This window comes from Narcine bancroftii, chromosome 4 (assembly GCF_036971445.1).
Source record: "Narcine bancroftii isolate sNarBan1 chromosome 4, sNarBan1.hap1, whole genome shotgun sequence".
Lineage (NCBI taxonomy): Eukaryota > Metazoa > Chordata > Chondrichthyes > Torpediniformes > Narcinidae > Narcine > Narcine bancroftii.
The window spans coordinates 286195610-286215153 of record NC_091472.1 but is presented as its reverse complement, the minus strand read 5'-3'; the positions used below and the strand labels follow the sequence as shown (position 1 = coordinate 286215153).

The window sequence follows — 19544 nt, the reverse complement described above, 5'->3', positions numbered from 1 at the left end:
ACACCTGCTTTGCACTGTATTCATTTCCTTTTCCATTAATATCCTCACCCCCTGTTTGAGAAGGACAAGCAGGCGAGACGACCCCACAGGACGGTGACGATGGAGGCGGAGCAGTGAGGGTCTCTGAGGCTGAAGAACACCTAGGCGGTGTGCTGTTGGTGTCTCTAGGTGAGAAACCCATGCAGGCTGTAAGCTGCTGGCGACTGCAGTCAAGGTACTATCACCAGACTGAGAATGGCTGAAGGGGACCAGGTGTTGGAACTGAGATGCTGAGGGCTTCCAGATCATATCAGAGGTTTGGATCTGGAGCTCGGGTTGCCGATGGTTTGGACTGAAGGCTGTGTGGTTGTAGAGGCTGCCCGAGTGCTGGAGGTGAACCCATAATGCTCAGTGACTCCGGTGAGGTGGGGGGGGGGGGTGGGGGACTCTCTTTTGCTTCTCTTTCTCTGACTGTAATGGATGCCAGACAATTTGTGCTGATGGCAAATCTTTGTTTGCCTTACAGTAAATGAAAGGAAATTGTGTAATAACTCATTTTTTTTTGTTTTATTGCATGACAATAAAAGAATCTTAAATCTCACAAAAAGCCAGTCTATTTTATCAAGTACCCATTTATCTTTTTCTGTTGACGTCAATGTAAAGGAAAATGTGGCCACTTGATAAAATAGGATGGTCATTCGTTAAAGGGTCTTTTTTTGGCATAAATCCAATTTTAGCCCCAAGTGTTTTGATAAAAGATTAGCAGATTTGGAATGCAAACTGGTTTTTTTATTCGTTGTTATGGGCTTCTACTGAAAAAGTCCCGGGAGTTTTGTTATGTTTAATAATTCAAATGGTTTTTGATATTGATAATGTCAATATCATCCCTTTATCCTGAAGGTGCCTAAAGCTTTATTAAATTGGAAGTTCACTTTTTTAAATATTGGAATCATCCATTGTATGCTCAATGTAAAACTCTACATTATATGTTGTTGGATAAATACTGCAAATTTTGATTTGATTTGAGTAGATGACTTTGGATTTTTTAATGTTATCTAAGATACCAACATATTTCCTATTAACTTTATAAAAGTATATTTTTCAAATCTATGGTGTCCATTTTCTAAATAATTTTAGGTACAACTTCGACTCAATCACTTTCTAATCCGCCTATTCTCAAATTTCCTTTTCTCTGTTTTTCCTTCTGCTCCCTTGCTGCCGAGGGTAGGGGCAGGTGTAAAATGTACCATTTAAGTTAACGTTGACCTTTAAAACTACATCATTTTCTCCTTCCCCTTCTGCTTTTGTGTTACAATCCTGTTCATTTTAATGGACTCATAATTGCGAAAGCTTAAATGCAAATATCATTGAGAGTTTTTTCATACAAAAAGATTCAGGTCCTGTAAAGCATGTTGGTGTAGGAATCAGAAGCTCCAAAACTGTGCCATGGAATTAGGGGTCATCTCTGGAAGTGCTCATAGGGAGAGGGGAGTGATATAGGGGAAGTTGCAAATCACAGTGCAAATCTGACTCTCTGCTAGCTTTTGAATGGCACACAAAAAGTGCCTCACTGTGATACCAATAAATAATTCTAGTTCTAAATCGATTGGATTGATTAGCTAGCTGGGATAGCACCTGCTGCTGCCATTGGGTATCAGGTAAGGCCTGTAATTTGTGTAGAGGAAGGAGAAGCCTGACAATAAAAATCTTAGCCCTGCCTGAACTGTGTGACCTCATCTCGTCCCTGACATCTTCTGCCTTCTACGGGACCCTGGGGTGGGGGGGGGGGGGGGGGTGAAAGAGATTATCTCTCGAAAGGGTGAGCAGGCCTTCAGGGTTACCATCTTCCTAGAATATCAGTGGAGACACCAATGGCTCTCCTATGTCCAGGTGGTCAGCTTCTCTGCTACTGCCACTACCCTGTGCAGCTTTTTTAAAATGTGCTGCTTAAGTGCTTCACCCACCCTGCTTGGCAGGATCAACCTGTCATTTCATTGCTGGGTCCAATGATGCCAGCTAACTCTTGCTGCCAATGTGACTGCTGCTCCCGACCCATGGACAACAGTTGAGTTAGGCATGGAGATGTAGTTATTAAATCTGGAAGTGGGCACATGGTGCATGATGTTTGGGAGGCTCTTGTTTAAAATCTATTCTGTTGCAGATGCTCAGGGACTGTGTGTGGATTTCTTGTTTCTGGAAGTTTGTAATTCTTTGTTTTGCAGTTTTAAATTCCCTTGTCATTGCAAATTTCTTGGAGACAAACTTATGCAAGTGGTGCGACTATACTAACCCAATATGCGAAGACAAAGTGTGTTACAGCAATTGTACACTGAATTCTTATTGTGTGAGCTCAGAGGAAATATGTGTAGCTATATGGTAAGTGTTGCCTGTAGTTTCAGATTTGTTGCACTGAATGCCTTTTGTTTGTATAATCTGAAGTTATGACGTGTCAATTCCCACAAATGGAAATGGAACTTCCCTGTCACAGACAGTCTTGTTCTTTGTCAGCCCAAGGCTTTTATCTGTCAACATTCCTTTTCATTGTTATGGTTGACCTGTGATGAAGGACTGCTATTCAAGTGGCTAACATTTTCTGAAATTTAAAGTACTGGTAGCTACTTTCTCCAGAATATTTTTACAATAGAAACTAAAGGCTCAAGTAAGGGGTTTTAAAAAAGGCCCAATATCCCCACTAAAGTACATTAATCACATATTGAATTTGGTTTTGGAAACTGCTGTTATCAGAATGTGAAACACAAAAAATAATAATTAGTTGCTGCAGATTAAAATGTTCCATTGTACCAAAGTGTTTCAAACGCTAAAATGATCATTTAGTAGTTTCAGCACACATGGAAATTCTTAATATTGGAAAATAAAGCTCTTAAGAATTTACAGTTTTTAAATTTATCTCCTGAAAGTTTGAAACGATATAAATTGAGGGCTTCAGATTTTTGTTTTCGATGTAATGAGCAGAAGGGTACATTTTTGCATTCAGTTTGGGCATGTGATAAGATTAAAGGTTTTTGGGCTAACTGAAGAGACTGTTCGCAGGAAATCTTGAAAATATATTTTTCTCTAGACACAAAGTTTTTTTTTAAAATTGGGGACCTTACTGTAATGGCTTAGATAAATTTCAAATGGCATTTTTGAGATTGGCTTTAGCTGTAGCAAAGAAATGTTTGTTTCATGGAAAGATCAGATGGAGCTTACCTTACAAAGGTGGCAATCAGATTTGAGGCCATGCATTCCAATGGAGAAGATAACTTGTAACTTAAGAGATCAATATTATAGATTTTAAAAGATTTGGAGCCCATATTTGGATTATTTTAATTTGAAAATCTGAAACTGGTCGTGTGCGGCTGGATCTCCACATTGAATACTAAATAAATGGTTGAAGTTGTTCTCCTTGTCTCTTTTTTTTGATGGGGAATAGGAGGGTAGATTTAGGTTAAGGGGAGGGGTAGAGGGGGTGTGGGGGGAGGGGGAGGTTGTAGATTTTAAAAATTTTAGCTTCTATAGCTTTTCTTTCTATGTAACCATGTAAATTGCTTTTTGATAATTTGTTAATTTTAATTCTGTAATGGTTATTACTTTATTGACTAATAAATAAAATATTTTTTAATTATAATTTTATGAATTTGTACCAAATGACACCAGTTAAAGGTATTTTCTGAATTCAATATTCTCAGTAGGATTTGCAATTTAGTAGTAGTCGAGCCCAACGCATAGATCCAGCTGTCATTTTGGATGACAACGGGAAAAGCAGAGGCAGAGAAAGGAAGAATCACTCCCATTTCACCTTCTGTGTTCTAACGTATGTTACTATGAGATAAGGGGTGAATAATCTCAGTAAAGATTTGCAAATTGTGTATGGCTGCCATATGCAACTGAGTTCAATTGAAGGGCAAAGCACAGATGTTAATATGGTGGTTGGGATTTTCCATATTTTCATTTTAATTTTTTTCATATTCATGATTTAATCATGTTGCTGTCATTGCTACTCCATAACTAATACCAGGAGAGGCCCAGCAAATGTTGATTTGTAGAAAAGCAATTTTTGCTTCCACTTACTTTCTTTCTAATGAGCAACCTTTATTGTGCAAGTATTTCATTTAACAGTTAATTCTTTGCTGTGTTTCTTTCAAATGATTAAATTACTTTTACCTTCCCAAAGAAAAGTACCAAATCTTCATGCTGTACACATGTTCCCCTCCCTTTTGATTTCATTTGGAAAGAACAATGCCGGCAAAAAAAAGTGGAAAGGCAACCATTTTGGAGAATGGCTGTGTGATAGTACAGATTCTATCACCAATGTATCTATGGACAGATTGGAGTGTAGGATGATTGTGATTGGCTGAGAGTGTAGCCACGCCTACTGGCAGGTCTTAAAGGGTTGCTCCTAGCCACACCAGGTCATTCTGGACTGGTCGACCAACATGTGATATGCTCCAGTCTTCTAGTTAATAAAAGCCTTGGTTTGGATCAACAAGTCTTTGATTTTTTTTTGACGCGCTCTACAGGCAGTACATGCAGAAATTCAGCAACATGATCTAGGGTGAAATGCTCTCCTGTATCATGGTAAATCTTTTTGCTTCACCTCTCAGATTTGCCCCAGAACCACTGCAGTAAGAAATCCCACACAAAGCTCTTGCACTAATTGCCTTCTATTTGCAAATGTATCTCAATAACCTGGCACAAACATTTCCTTGAGATTTGCAAATGAGTAAAAGCAAATCGTGTGAACTTTTCAATTCATATTTCCGTGATATTTGAATAAACTTTTGCCTTTACTCACAGGAGGAAGAACAATGAATCTACAAGTGTACAAACTATGTGTCACTATCCCCATTTACCAGTGGAGGACATGATAATCACAACTTACAATACAACAGTTTGCCTCATGACAGAACAGCCTATTGGGAAAGGGATGGTGTATGTCTGTGGCTGTACTAATGAACAGGAATGTAATGATAAACTTATTTTCGAAGCTGAACTAAATGGTGAGTTTTTTTTATTCCGAGGAAGTATTTTTCCTGCCCACTTTGTTCCATAAATTGCATTTGTCTTTCTCTTGTTCCATGCCTCCTTTCTCAATGAGAAAACTAACAAATTCCTACAAGACAACTGATAAATGAGCAGATGAAAGATTAATATATTTGTTAATTTTGTAATCCTATCTTCATGTCATTTACCAGGGATTAAACTGTGCTGTGTATCCGTGTAAATGCAGGATAATATTGCACTTTTGAGGGATACGCATTTACAACAACTTGAACTTCACCATTAAAATTATCCAAGACTTAATGCAAAAGCATTATTAAACAAAGTTGACTGAGCCTTATAAATGAATGTTAGAGCTAATAAAAGAGAAAGTCTAAGAGGAATGTGCAAAGGAAACAATAGAGCTTGGGCCTTGTCAACTAAAAATCACAGACAATGACAATAACTTCAAAGGTAGGCAAGAGGCTAAAACTGGATGAACATGGAAATCTCAGAGGGTTGTAAAACTGGAGGAGATACTAAGAAGGAAGAGGTCAGATCATAGGGGTGTTTTTAAAAAAAAATGAGGATGGTAATTTTGAAAATAAGACGTGATTTAACCAGGAGACCGCATGGATCAGCTGGCAGAGAGCTGTTGACTGAATGGAACAGGGTGAGATTGACATTAGCAGTAGAACTCCCTCAATTCTACTGAGGCCAAGAGTTTATTGAAAAGACAAGCTCAGAGCTTTACTGTCAATTAAATGTTGACATTTTCTTCCTCTCAATCCCTTCTACCAACTTGCATATAAAAATATTGTTATAAGGAAGTGTTTTGAGTAAGTTTAGAATTCACAAAGGAAAGAGAGCAAAGATTTCTCTCATTTCTAGCTGCATGCCATTAATTTCAAATTATGTCCACTCACAAAATGTTTCGTTCATGATAAAGCTTTTTATTAACCCTTTCCCTGAACTTGATTTCTGGCATATTGATATTCTCCAGGATTTGTTCAGACTGTTTGTGTGGCTAAAGTCATTCTACTTATCAAAAGTGGAAAGAAAAATTAAATGCAGCCTACTGCTTTAGACTGTTTACCATATACAATTTTATAGATTGATTGAATGTAGGCTCTTATTGAACTCCACTTTTCAATGCTTCAATCCTCTCGAAATAATGTGCCCTCTAAATGCAACTTGCATCGAAGAAGAAATGACAGCATATCCCACTGTTAACTGGAGATACCATTCTAAACATTGATCTGTGAAATAATTGTTTTATTTCTTTAAGAATGAATGGTAGAACCACAAGCTGGAACACCATCATGTGGTGACTTCTGAGTTCCCAATCCAAATGATATTCTCACAGAGCACATGAAATTGTATTTCGTTATTGAAATATTGAACACTGTAAGAAATGAGATGCATTTTTCAAATAAAATAAAATAAATCAAGAAATGAAAGTGATTTTTCTCCTATATGCCCTTATCTTTGGCTTGGCTTCGCGGATGAAGATTTATGGAGGGGGTAAAAAGTCCACGTCAGCTGCAGGCTCGTTTGTGGCTGACAAGTCCGATGCTGGACAGGCAGATACGGTTGCAGCAGTTGCAAGGGAAAATTGGTTGGTTGGGGTTGGGTGTTGGGTTCTCCCTCCTTTGCCTTTTGTCAGTGAGGTGGGCTCTGCGGTCTTCTTCAAAGGAGGTTGCTGCCCGCCAAACTGTGAGGCGCCAAGATGCACGGTTTGAGGCGATATCAGCCCACTGGCGGTGGTCAATGTGGCAGGCACCAAGAGATTTCTTTAGGCAGTCCTTGTACCTTTTCTTTGGTGCACCTCTGTCACGGTGGCCTATATGCCCTTATAATTGCACTGAAATAAATCCCAATGTACATACTGTATTTAACAGGATAACTTGTTACTGTCTACTTTAAATAATTGAAAATTAACAGAACTGAGAATAAGTATAAAACTATTTCAATGGTTGGTGGTCCTTTAATTATGTCAATAAAATTGTGTGTATCAGGTACAGAATTCATGACCGCTATGCATTGTCTGCCATTGGTTTTGTACTTGAGGATTATTGTACGAGGTTTGTTCTGGAATTGTGTTCTTTCTCAAAGTGCAATTGCTGTTATGAGCCTAAGAAGGTTTTCCTCAAAATCAGATTTCACTCATTTTTGGGTAATAAATAGATGTTTCAGCTCCGATCCAACTGGGATATTGTCTAAATTAGTGATGGTTAACTTTTTTTAAAAAATTGCAAGCAGTATTTGCTCCCTTTTCTCTATTATTAAACACTGCCTGTGCATTTCCTGACAGCAGTTGTATACAGAGCTTGTAACTACTGCATCATACCCTCACTGAGCACAATGTACTGTGCAGGGAGCCTAATATTGGTTTCCTAAAACACTTCAATTCATGTTGACTAGATTGCTTACTACAGGGGTTTCTTCTGCCTTTACTGTGAATTTTTAAATCCCGTTTACGCCAGATTGGATCATGGAGGATGATACGCCTTGCTGATGCCAATTTGTACCTGACTGATGTGTTAGCCATCAGAAGTGCCCATTTCAATTTCCCAACCAGCCATTTGTCCACCAGAAGTCGTATTAATATACTAATAACACAAAACAAGGCCACTTATCCTATCATTGCAAAAAGAGCTGTACAGATTAGTTTCCTGATCTTGTTTTGTTATAGGCAAGACCATGTGTTGAATTTTCACTGCATTTAAAAAGCTTCTGGATCCTGCCTTCAGGTAGTGAGCCCCCATCATTCTCGGACCAAAAAATTGTCCTCGGCTCCAAACAAATTTCAGTGAAATGATGTCAATAAAATTACGTGCAACACTTTATGATCTTGTCAGGTACAGAATTCAGGACTGTCGTGCATTGTCTGCCAATTAATTTAGCCAATATGCCTTGCTTTGTTACAGAGTTTCTATTTCTGTGAAGACTTATTTAGAAAACTATACAGCACGTAAGAACAAGTAAATAAATAGGCCACTTATATCACACACTGAGTCCATTGGATTTATTGTGGACTGGACGTTTTTATTTCCCTCCAGCGGCAAACTCATCCACCATCAAAGTTTACCCCCTGGGCCAGGGGTTTCTTGTCAAAAGACAGAATGGTATTTCATCTCATTGTAAGAAAGTGGGCAACATCATGAGATGAGGAACAAAATAGAGAACCAAAGCAAATACTAATAAGCCAACAATCTGAATGATATAAACTCTGGATGTTAGATGGGATGAGTGATGATGAGATAAACAATGCCAATGTTGAAGGTATGCTGTATAGAGTTATTTTGTCCCCTCTGGGAAGAACAAAATGTAATGGTGCTCTGTGGATTCAGAAGTAAAATTTAATTCACTGAGATAACATGCTAAAACAAATTTGATTCATGATTTACCCATTAAAATATGGCACTCCAATTTCGAGGTGATTGTATTTTATTTAATGATTACAATTTTTCTCTTCTTCCAGACTATCCCATACCACAAAACAATGAGGTCATACCTGTAGCCATACTGAGCCTTCTTCCACCTCTCCTTATTGCTTTCATGGTAACAATGGCATTTTATTTGTTTCGCACTCGACAACAAAGAAAAGTGACCAAAGAGTGGCCAGAGGTAGAGCACCGAAATCTAACTAGGGCAGTTGATAGAAAATCTGGCGAGTACGAGGGAAAGTGTTCCGTGGAGACTGATGATGGTCATTCTGACATCAGCGCAACATGTGCTAACAACATCAACCATAATACAGAACTCTTACCCATTGAACTGGATGGCATAGTTGGGAAAGGTAGATTTGCAGAAGTATGGAGAGCAAAGCTCAAACACAGCACTTCAGGGCAATATGAAACTGTTGCAGTGAAAATCTTTCCTTGTGAAGAATATACATCGTGGAGAAGTGAAAAAAAGATTTTTTCAGATGTTGATCTCAAACATGAGAGTGTGCTTCAGTTTCTGACGGCTGAGGAAAGAGGAAGAGGAGTAGAAAAACAATATTGGCTTATTACAGCCTATCACAGCATGGGCAATTTGCAAGACTTCCTCACTAATCACATTCTGACCTGGAGGGAGATGTATGTGATGACCGGATCCCTGGTTAATGGGATTGCTCACCTCCACAGTGATTACACAGCTTGCGGATCCCCAAAGATTCCTATATCCCACAGAGACATAAAGAGCACAAATGTACTAGTTAGCAACAAAAAGGAATGCATATTGTGTGACTTTGGGCTGGCATTGAGGCTTGACCCATCTCTGACAGCTGATGACTTTGCCAATAGTGGCCAGGTGAGTCTCATATGATACATATGAAGAGATGAAGTGATACTGTATGCCATGTCAGTTCCGGTGTGAACAAGATGATAATTATTATCATGAAGCAGCAGAAATGGCTTTTAAAATATATTTTTATTCCTGTACTTTTTGGGGGAAAAAAAGTTACTTATGAAAGCATAACAATGAGTTTGTATCTTTTTTTAAAAAATCTTTATGCTTTCAGTTTTGCATTGTAGGGACTTTGAAGTTTACATTTGAACAAAACAATAAAGCAGCACTAAATCTCCAAAAATATGAGTATTGTGCATTTCCCTCGTTAAGCTTATTGACAGATGTTCTGGAGGGCAAAAAGCAATTCCAGTGCTTCAGGGGCTGAGGTATATTTAGTACCATAATTGTTCTGTAGTCATAATTCTTACTGACCATCATCCTTCCTCTCTTGAAAGCAATTCTATTACTTTCATATGACTTATGCTCTGGGACTCCTTCCACTCCACAGCATCCCCAGTGGTGGTTTATTATCCAAGTCCAGAAATTTTTAGATCATTATTTGCACATGCTCGGTCTGTCTCTCACTCTCTCACCAGTCCCCTTCACCTTGGTTCTCTAAGGCAAACTGTCACTTCTTAACATAAAACCACACAACGCATAAGCCAACCATTCTATATCAATCAAGAGGCCATTTTTATGTAGAAACGTGGAAAAAAGTTGTTTTTTAAAAAAATTCTGTTCTTGAAGGCGCAACCAATAAATCTTGATTCTGTCTTTATGTATTTTCCTTGTACATATACCATCTAAGAATCAATAGTGGGTAGTCTTCAGAAATGGGGACCTTGGATGCCTTTGGCAGGTATATTAAGAGCAAAAGTATAACAAGGGACAAAATTGGTCCCATTGAAAATCGGAGTGGTCAGCTTTGTATGGAGCCAAAAGAGATGGGGGAGATCTTAATTTTTTTTTTCTCCATCAGTATTCAACCAGGAAATGGGCACAGAGTGGTAGGGAAGCAAGTAAAACAAGTAGTGAGGTCATGGAACCTGTGCAGATTTAAAAGGAGGAAATGCTTGCTGTCTTAAAGCAAATAAAGGTGGATAAATCCCCAGGACCTAACAAGATATTCCCTCAGACCTAATATTTAAAATATCCTTAGCCATGGGTGTGGTGCCAGATTGGAGGTTAGCTCACGTTATTCCATTGTTTAAAAAAGGCTCCAAAAGTAACCCTGGAAATTCTAAGTAGGGAAATTATTGGAAGGTGTTCTTAGAGATCAGATTTACAATTATTTCAATAGCCAGGGACTGATTAGGGATACTCAGCTTGGCTTTGTGCATGGTAGGTTGTGTTTAACCAATATTATAAAGATGTTTGAGGACTTTATCAGAAAAGTTGGCTAAGGAAAAGCTGTGGATGTTGTCTACGTGGACTTTAGTAAGGCCTTTGACAAGTCCCACATTGGAGGCTAGTCAGGAAGGTTCAGACACTGGGTATTCATTGGTGAAGTAGTGAATGGGATTTGATAATGGCTGGATGGGAGAAGCCTGGAGTAGTGATAGAAGATTGCTCTTAGATTGGAGGCCTGTGACACCTCAGGGATTGGTACTGGACCATTGGTTTTTGTAATCTATATCAATGATATAGATGATAATGTGGTAAATGAATCAGCAAGTTTGCAGATGACACAAAGATTAGAGGTGTTGTGGATAATGAAGGTTTTCAAAGCTTGCAGAGGGATATGGACTAGGTAGTAAAATGGACTGAAAAATAGCAGATGGAGTTTAGTGCAGACAAGTGTGAGGTGTTGCATTTTGGAAAGACAAACCAAGAGAGAATAGTAAATGGTACAGTAAATGGTAGGGCACTGAGGAGTGCGGTAGAACAGAGGGACTTGGGAATATAGATACACAATTCCCTGAAAGTGGTTTCACACATGGATAGGGTTGTAAAGAGAGCTTTTGGCATGTTTGCTTTCATAAATCAAAGTATTGAGTATAGGAGCTGGGATGTTATTGTAAAGTTGTATAAGACATTGGTGAGGCCAAATTTGAAGTATTATGTGCAGCTTTGGTCAACAAACTACAGGAAATGTATCAGTGAGATGGAAAGAGTGCAGAGAAGATTTACCAGGTTGTTGCCCAGACTTCAGGAACTGAGTTACAGGGAAAGGTTAAATGGGATAAGACTTTATTCCCTGGATCATAGAAGAATGAGGGGAAATTTACTAGAGGTATTTAAAATTATGAGGGGGATAGACAGACTAAATGTAGATAGGCTTTTTCCACTGAGGGTTGGTGAGATACAAACCAGAGGACAAGGGTTAAGGCTGAAAGGGGAGAAGATTGGGGGGAAACATAAGGGGGAACAACTCATGGAGAGTGGTGGGAATGTGGAATGAGCTTCTAGCTGAAGTGGTAAATGCGGGCTCAATTTTAACATTTAAGAAGAATTTGGACAGGTACATGGATGGGAGAGGTATGAGGCAGTCAGTGGGACTAAGAAAAAAATGGTTCAGCACAGACTAGTGGGGCCAAGGTTGTCGGTTTATGAGCAGTAATTGTTCTGTGGGTCATGATTGGGGCATTGACATTTGTTTTCCCCCTGTTTCCTTCAATGTTTTAATTTTGTTTACAACAATAGATTGGCATGGTAAACACAACACTCTTACAGTGCCAGGGACTGGGGTTCGAATCCAGCACTGTCTGTAAGGAACTTGTAAGTTTTCCCTGCGTCCGCATGGGTTTCCTCTGGGTGCTTTGGTTTCCTCCCACCATTCAAAACGTAAAGGGGTTGTAGGTCAATTGGGTGTAATTGGGCAGCATGGGCTTGTAGGCCAAAAGGGCCTATTACTGTGCTACATGTTGTTACAAGATCAAACCAGCAACCACAAAGAAGGCATATCACACAGGGGTAAAGATGAACAATTACTTTATTAACAAAAAATTCACCTTCAAACTTTAATTCAAAAAATTCCCCCCCCCCCTTTTATAACAACACCCTCTGGTTACTATGCAAATTTCTACAACAATGTAAAACTAATAAATTCCCCAGCCAAAATATAACAATGTAATTAAAGTCTAAGTTATGTTTCCAACCAGCCCACAGAAAAACTTAGACACAAAACAAACACAAAACACACAAGACTCACAAAACTTTGATCTCAACTGAAGCAAAGGTCATAAACAAAATTCAGTTTGTTTGGTAAGCTGAAGCAAAAAGATCTTTGAGAGAGAGAGATAGCACAAAATTTGAAGTTGACTTGTGTTGCTTGCAGAGAGAGGAACAATGGCTTGGCCCGGATCCTTCTGGCTGCCTTCGGAATGTTCATCCTTTTTGAAATCCCAACATTCTAAACTGTCCTTCAGACCATGATTCATGCTCTGGGCCTTCTTCCACTCCACAGCATCCCCAGTGGTGGTTTATCATCCAAGTCCAGAAATTTTTAGATCATTATTTGCACATGCTCAGTCTGTCTCCCACTCTCTCAGCAGTCCACCTTCACCTTGGCTCTCTAAGGCGAACTGTCACTTTTTAACATAAAACCACACAACACATAAGCCAATACACAACACAGAACTCTGTAACAATGTCTAAAAGAAATGATTAAAACTGTTGCATGAAATACATTTCTCATAAATTAAAGAGATCATCCTTCAAATGCTTCAATTTCTATTTTAGTTGAATAAAGATCAATTGAAAAACTTTTGCGGACAAACAAGTAGGATGACTGTTCCAATGTGAGAAACCATTTTTGTTTGCAGAAAACAATAAAATGACAGGAGAAGGTTACGAGAGTAGAGATTTCCCAAAGTTCACTCGTGCTTAAAGAAGTAAATATGTGGAATTAAAGGAAATGTCCTAATTTGGAAAAAAGGGGGAGGGGTGAGGGTGGGAGATGATAGGTGGAGGGGGGAGGAGTCGAGGCTAGGTGGAGAGAGAAAGGAAGTAGGAACTAGATCTCTGCTATTCCTATATTATTCATGAGATTTTATTTATTCTATTCAGCTCTATTCTTTATTTACAATGAAGTTGAAATTATTTAATTCCATTAATGTAGAAAAATTCCACAAGGCCCTTTAGAGTGGAATTTTTTGCTTAAATGGACCAAACCAAAGAATGAAATATTAGGAGGGGTGACAAATTGCTCCATTGTAAAGATAACTGTATAGGAAAGCCTTAAAGAGAAAGGAAGACGGAGAAAAAGAGAGCTGTAGAGAAAGAACTTCCAAAGACATGAACACTGATAATGAAACAAAGAATGTACAATGTTGGAACCTGAGAAATGGGAGTTTGGGAATAGGGATGCCATTGTCAATAAAAGTAAGTTAGTACATAATTAAAATTGGGGAATGAGAACCCGATAATTTTTGTTTAATTAAATTGATCTTTATTCTCATTCCAGGTATTGTTCTGCTGGATTGACGCTCTTTTAGTTCTAAATACATTGTCTGCTTTTCAAATTTTTATCTTTCCATTCCCTTGTTATCTAAGACTACTTTATCTGTTATAATTATTGTTATATGGATAACTATAATGTCTGAAAATCATTATTTTGTTTTTCCTGAATTTCATCTACTAGTTTTCTGTTTCATGTTTTCTGGGATAATTCCCTGCTTAACTTCTTGAACTTGGCCTTTTTCCAATTAAGGGCTTAGGAATGTTTCCTCTCCTTTTCACTTTAGTTATACACCAGTGGTCATTGTTGAGATATGAATTCACAATCACTGCCTATTTTTAGAGCCTTTTCCCCCATAGAAGCCTTTTGTCACAGACTGACTTTAGATTCACAAGAATTTGGGTTTAAATTTATTCTTGAGATGCAGGCCTGGATGACATTTATGGCAAGCTGGTTCTTATTACACATCTCTTAACTGCCTGAAAAGGAGGGGACATTTCTTCATCTAGAGCAGCAGCTCAGTTCATCAAAATGTTTTCATGCCCTACTATAATTCATAATGAAGATGCTTAATGTGAGTCAGTACTATTGATTTAGCAGGTTTTCTACCTTGCTTTAGGTCTTGCCTTTAGAAATAATACCACACAACATATTGCATTTGTAGCACAGAAACAGGACACCCAATGTAATGGGTGCAAGCTGGCATTGCAAAAAATACTCCTCCTGACTTTCTTCATCCAACCCATTCAATTATAGAAAGTTTATAACACGGAAGAGTCTATTCTGTTCATCATGTAACTGTCTGCTGAACCCAAACTAATTGCACCTTCTAACACTTGGCTTCCAACCTTGAAGGTCATGCCCCTTTTAGACGTACACCACAGTAATAGGCCCTTTTGGCCCGCGAGATCATGCCACCCAACGGTACTTAGGCCAAGTGCTCAGCCCCATGGAGCTGCATAGGCAACAACATTCTCATCATAATATCACCTGTTGTCTATTTTTATGCTTTGTATTCAGAGCCAATTTTGGATCCAATTTGCATGATCCTTTAGATCAGTGGTTTTCAAACTGCCCCACTAAACTCACATTCCACCTTAACAGATCCCTATGTCATTGGTGCTCTGTGATTAGTAAGGGATTGCTTGAGGTGGTATGTGAGTGGGAAGGGAAGAATGAGAACCACTGCTCTAGACTCAATTGTTACTGAAATATTTTGCTTGAGAAAAATTGTCATTGGCCCATTTCCTTTGGAGTGATGAAACCATGCACATCACGAGTCAATTAGGTACGATTAAAACAGTGGTTTTCAAACTTTTCCTTCTCACTTACATACCACCTTAAGCAATCCCTTACTAATCACAGAGGAGTTATGGCATGGGAATGCTTAGGGTGGCATGTGAATTTAGGGGGAGCAGTGTGAAAACCACTGCTTTAGATCCTTTGTAACATTTCCTCCATTACCGAACCTTGTTAATTCCTCAAAAATTTCAGTCAGGTTAGTCTGAAATAACCTCCCTACACTGATTGTCCCTATTCATTTACGATTATTAAACTGGAACTTTATACTATCCAGGCTCAGCTCGGCATGATGGGGCAGGGGAGGGGGCATTCGCGGGCCAAGGCCCCCAAAATGAGTTATTGCATTAGTATCACCTCCCCCCGCTGATTGAGTTTTCAAATGGCAGTTTGTATTCTCTCCCCTCCGCGAATACCCTAATTCCCCCCACCCGATGAGACTTGTTTTGATGCCAACTCTGATACTATCCCTCAGAAAGGATTCCAATCATTTCCCCACCACCAAATACATTTAACTGTCTTGAAATTACCTGGTTATTTTTTTCCTTTGTAAGCAATGATATAACGTTAACAGCCAACATATCAATAATTACCATTGTCTGTTGTTCAACTCCTCGCCCCTTAAATTAGTGATTCTCAACCTTTTTCTTTCCACTCACATCCCACTTTGAATATTCCCTATGCCATAGGTGCTCTGTGATTAGTAAGGGATTGCTTAAGGTGGTATGTGGATGAAAAGAAAATGTTTGAAAACTACTGTTTTTAATCGTACCAAATTGATTTGTTACATGCACAGTTTTATAACTCCAAAGGAAATGGGCAAAATATTTCAGTAACAATTGGGTCGAGAGCAGTAATTCTCAACCTTCCCTTCCCACTCATATACCATCTTAAGCAATCCCTTACTAATCACAGAGCACCAATGGCATAGGGATTACATAAAGTGGTACATGTGTGGAAAGAAAAAGGTTGTGAACCATTGCACCTTGAATCCTGGTATGGATAACTTGATATACTGTCATTTTATCCCCAGTTTTCAATTCAGTCCATACTATTTTTATTAAATGAAGTTTTACAGTAAAGTTTAAAGTTCAAAGTATTTCTTTGAAATACGGATATTTATTCATGCTCAAAGAATTAATCAAGTACAAACTTCCATTATCCACAATTTAAGACCACAGAACATTTGCATAATGAACTGTATTATTTATATCAATTGCCTCCTCTCATTACTTTTTCTCAATTATCGTTTTCTTCAATTTTTCAGCTGAAGAGTCATAATTATTGTTTTACACAGTGTAATCTCGTTGAAGGCACTATGTAATCAGATTTTAAATTCAAATTGTGACTTGGTATGAAGCATTTCAGTATGGAGCAGTAGAGACTATGGGGAGAGCTGAAAGAGGTTTCCAAAATTACAAAGGGCATAGTTAGAGTGGTTGGAAAGTGATTTTTTTTTTTCCCTCACAGAGTTATCTAAAGCTACAAGGCATAGACAGAGGGTAAAGGATCATTGGGTTCAAGGGGATCGGGGAAAACCTTTTCAGGGTAACTTTTCATTCAGTGGTTACTTGGAATCCAAGATGCACTGCCTGAATGGAGTCAGGTTCTCTGACGACATCTAATGAATTTCTAGATGAGCACTTGGATGACCAACACAATACAAACCCAAACAAAAGTGGGAACAAGATCTAAACATAAAGATAAATAAGATTAGTTTACATAGGTCCTTGATGGTTGGCATGGATATCATGTCAAAGGGTTCGTTTCTACGCTTTATGGCTGTTATCTTCAGGATCCTCCGCAAAACAAAAAAATCTTGCGATGCAAAGAAACAAAGATCGAGAAAATAATGATCCTTCAAGGAAAAAATGATGTTTAACCACCATTCTGGAAATTGTTACTGAAGCCAAAATATTTGATTTTTATTTGAAATTTATTGTGATTACTGATATTATGACATTCAATGATCAATGATTATGATATTGAATAGGTTGGCACTGCCAGATACATGGCTCCCGAAGTTCTCGAATCTCGTGTTAACCTGGAAGATCTTGAGGCGTTTAAACAGATGGATATATACTCAATGGCCTTGGTATTGTGGGAGATGGCATCTCGGTGTGAGGTCATTGGAGGTAAGATTAACGTCAGTTTAGAAAATGCTATTTTTTTTTGAAAAATTAATACAGTAAAACTGGTCTCAGGAATTCAAGCAACTGGCAAAATAATAATGGAAAATAAATAGGTAAAAAAAAATACAGGTTTAAATTAGGCGCATCTTGCTGATAGTTCGCCAATCCACACAACAAGCAATCTCAAGCAAACGGAAAATGCATTTATCCAGCATTTACCAATTGCCATAGGTGCCAGATACCAGGGGTTTTTACTGCTATACAAGTACAAATCCCAAACAAGAACAATATTCTACTCTGAAGCAAAACACAATCTGCTGGAGGAGGTTGAGCAACATCAGATGGAGAAAAAGATACTATTTTGTTGCAGATCCCAGTGTGTCTCCATTCATCTATGGACATCAGTCCTTCATCCCAAATTGTCTTTATCCAACCGTAATTAAAGGTCTGGCATCTCTCATGGTTTTTGAGAATCAAATGGCGGTATTAGTATATTTTCATGCTGTTCACCACTTTGGTTTTCCTATGATATCATATTTCAACTCTCAATAAACTCAGATTAGTTTTGAATACAGGTATATCTATAAATATGTCCTACTCTGTTGAACATGCTTCTAAAGCTTTTTGTGATTTTATTTAATACACGATTTAGATCTTCCCAAAACTTTTCCACTTTCTCACATGCCCAAATTGCATGTACTGTTGTTCCCGATTCCTTCTTACAGTGAAAACATCTATCTGATACTGATGGATCCCATTTATTTAACTTTTGGGGCATGATATATAACCTGTGTAAGCAATTATACTGTATCATGCGTAACCTTGTGTTTATTGTACTTCTCATAGTTCCAGAGCAAAGCTTTTCCCATTTTTCATTTTTTATCTTTATGTTTAGATCTTGTTCCCACTTTTGTTTGGGTTTACAGCTTATTTCATCGTTCTCTTTCTCTTGCAGCTTGATGTACATGTTTGTTATAAATCTTTTAATTATCATTGTGTCTGTAATCACATATTCAAGGCTGCTTCCTTCTGGTAATCTCAGCCTGCTTCCCAATTTTATCCTTCAAGTAGATTTTCAGTTGGTGGTATGCAAACATTGTAGCATGAGTTATTCCATATTTGTACTTCATTTGTTCAAAAGATAATAAATTATTTGCCAAAAAACAATTTTCTATTCTTTTGATCCCTTTTCTCTCCCATTCCCTAAAGTAAAGGTCATCTATTGTGAAAGGGATTAGTTGATTTTGCATCAATATTAATTTTGGTAGTTGGTAATTTGTTTTTTTCCTTTCTACGTGAATCTTCTTCCACATGTTGAGCAGATGGTGCAGTACTGGTGAACAATATACCAAAAAATCCAGAGGTCTTTCTTCTAAGTAATATAAGAAGTAAAGAACTAGGCCTCAATTTGGATGAAGCACAAAAAAGATTTATTATGATAGCCTTAGCTGTAGCATAAAAATGTATAATGTCAACCTGGAAATCAGAAGAGAGCCTGAGAGTACAGCAATGGTACATAGAATTGAATAAATGTATTCCATTGGAAAAAATACATATAATTAAAAAAATTAATGTCACAGTATTCAAACAAATTTGGGAACCATACATGTCACACAACAGAGAGGGCCTACCACGGACCTCCACCCCCTAAAATGACAGAATGAGAAGATGAAATGAACTGACCCCAGTGTATAAAAGTAGATGACACAATTTTCTTGTTTATTTTCATTGTGTGATGACATTGTTTAATGGGTTTATTGTATTGTTCATGTTGAACGTTTAGTGGGTAGGGAGGAGGTTGGGAAGGAGGGAGGGAAGGGAGGGGGAAAAGGGGAGAAAATGAAACTGTGTATATTCAAGAGGGAAATGTTTGTGTGTATTTTGGTTAATCTGGTTCATAGTGTGAAAATGTTTTTAAAAATTTTAAAAATGCTTCTAAAGCAGAACCACAGTTGATCTAATGGCAATCAAACAGATTCTACCAGTACTACTGAATATGCCCTAAAAACCAACATTGAGGTTTATTTATAGTATTAAACTGTACTGATTGGTTCAGTTACCAGCTGCTTTTCGTCAGCAAAAAGCCGGCCTCATTATTTACACAGGATAGGGGCTTCCTGTGGATAGCCCCCCCACCAAAAAAAACACAGATACCATGATGCTGCTGGCAATGACCCCTTCCATGCTATCAGAATTTTGGTGTAAGTCACTGGATTGTTTCTGGAATAAAAACAAATATTCAGCAGATCAAGTAGCACGTGCAAAAGGAGAAACTGCGTTGGTGCCCCAGATCAAGTATAGTATAGACCAACTTGATCTGTGAGAAGTGAGAGCTATACCAGCAGTGATGAAGGCGGCAGCGGCAAGAACGACGGCAGCGGCGGCGGAGGAGGACATCTGAGAGGATGAATTCATCTGGAGTGAACCGGCCTACTGACACGAGGGTGGATTGGATCCATGCAGATTGGAGAGCCAGT

General features: G+C 38.3%; 1 protein-coding gene across 1 annotated transcript in view; it reads left to right on the top strand.

The window, feature by feature from the left end:
* tgfbr2l (transforming growth factor beta receptor-like) overlaps positions 1–19544 on the top strand; it is an 84294-nt gene that overhangs the window by 42040 nt on the left and 22710 nt on the right. The window contains exons 2-5 of the mRNA XM_069935285.1: positions 2202–2355; positions 4777–4979; positions 8444–9258; positions 16929–17070. Of these exons, the coding sequence (XP_069791386.1) occupies positions 2202–2355; positions 4777–4979; positions 8444–9258; positions 16929–17070 (1314 nt within the window). The remainder of the gene's footprint in view (positions 1–2201; positions 2356–4776; positions 4980–8443; positions 9259–16928; positions 17071–19544) is intronic.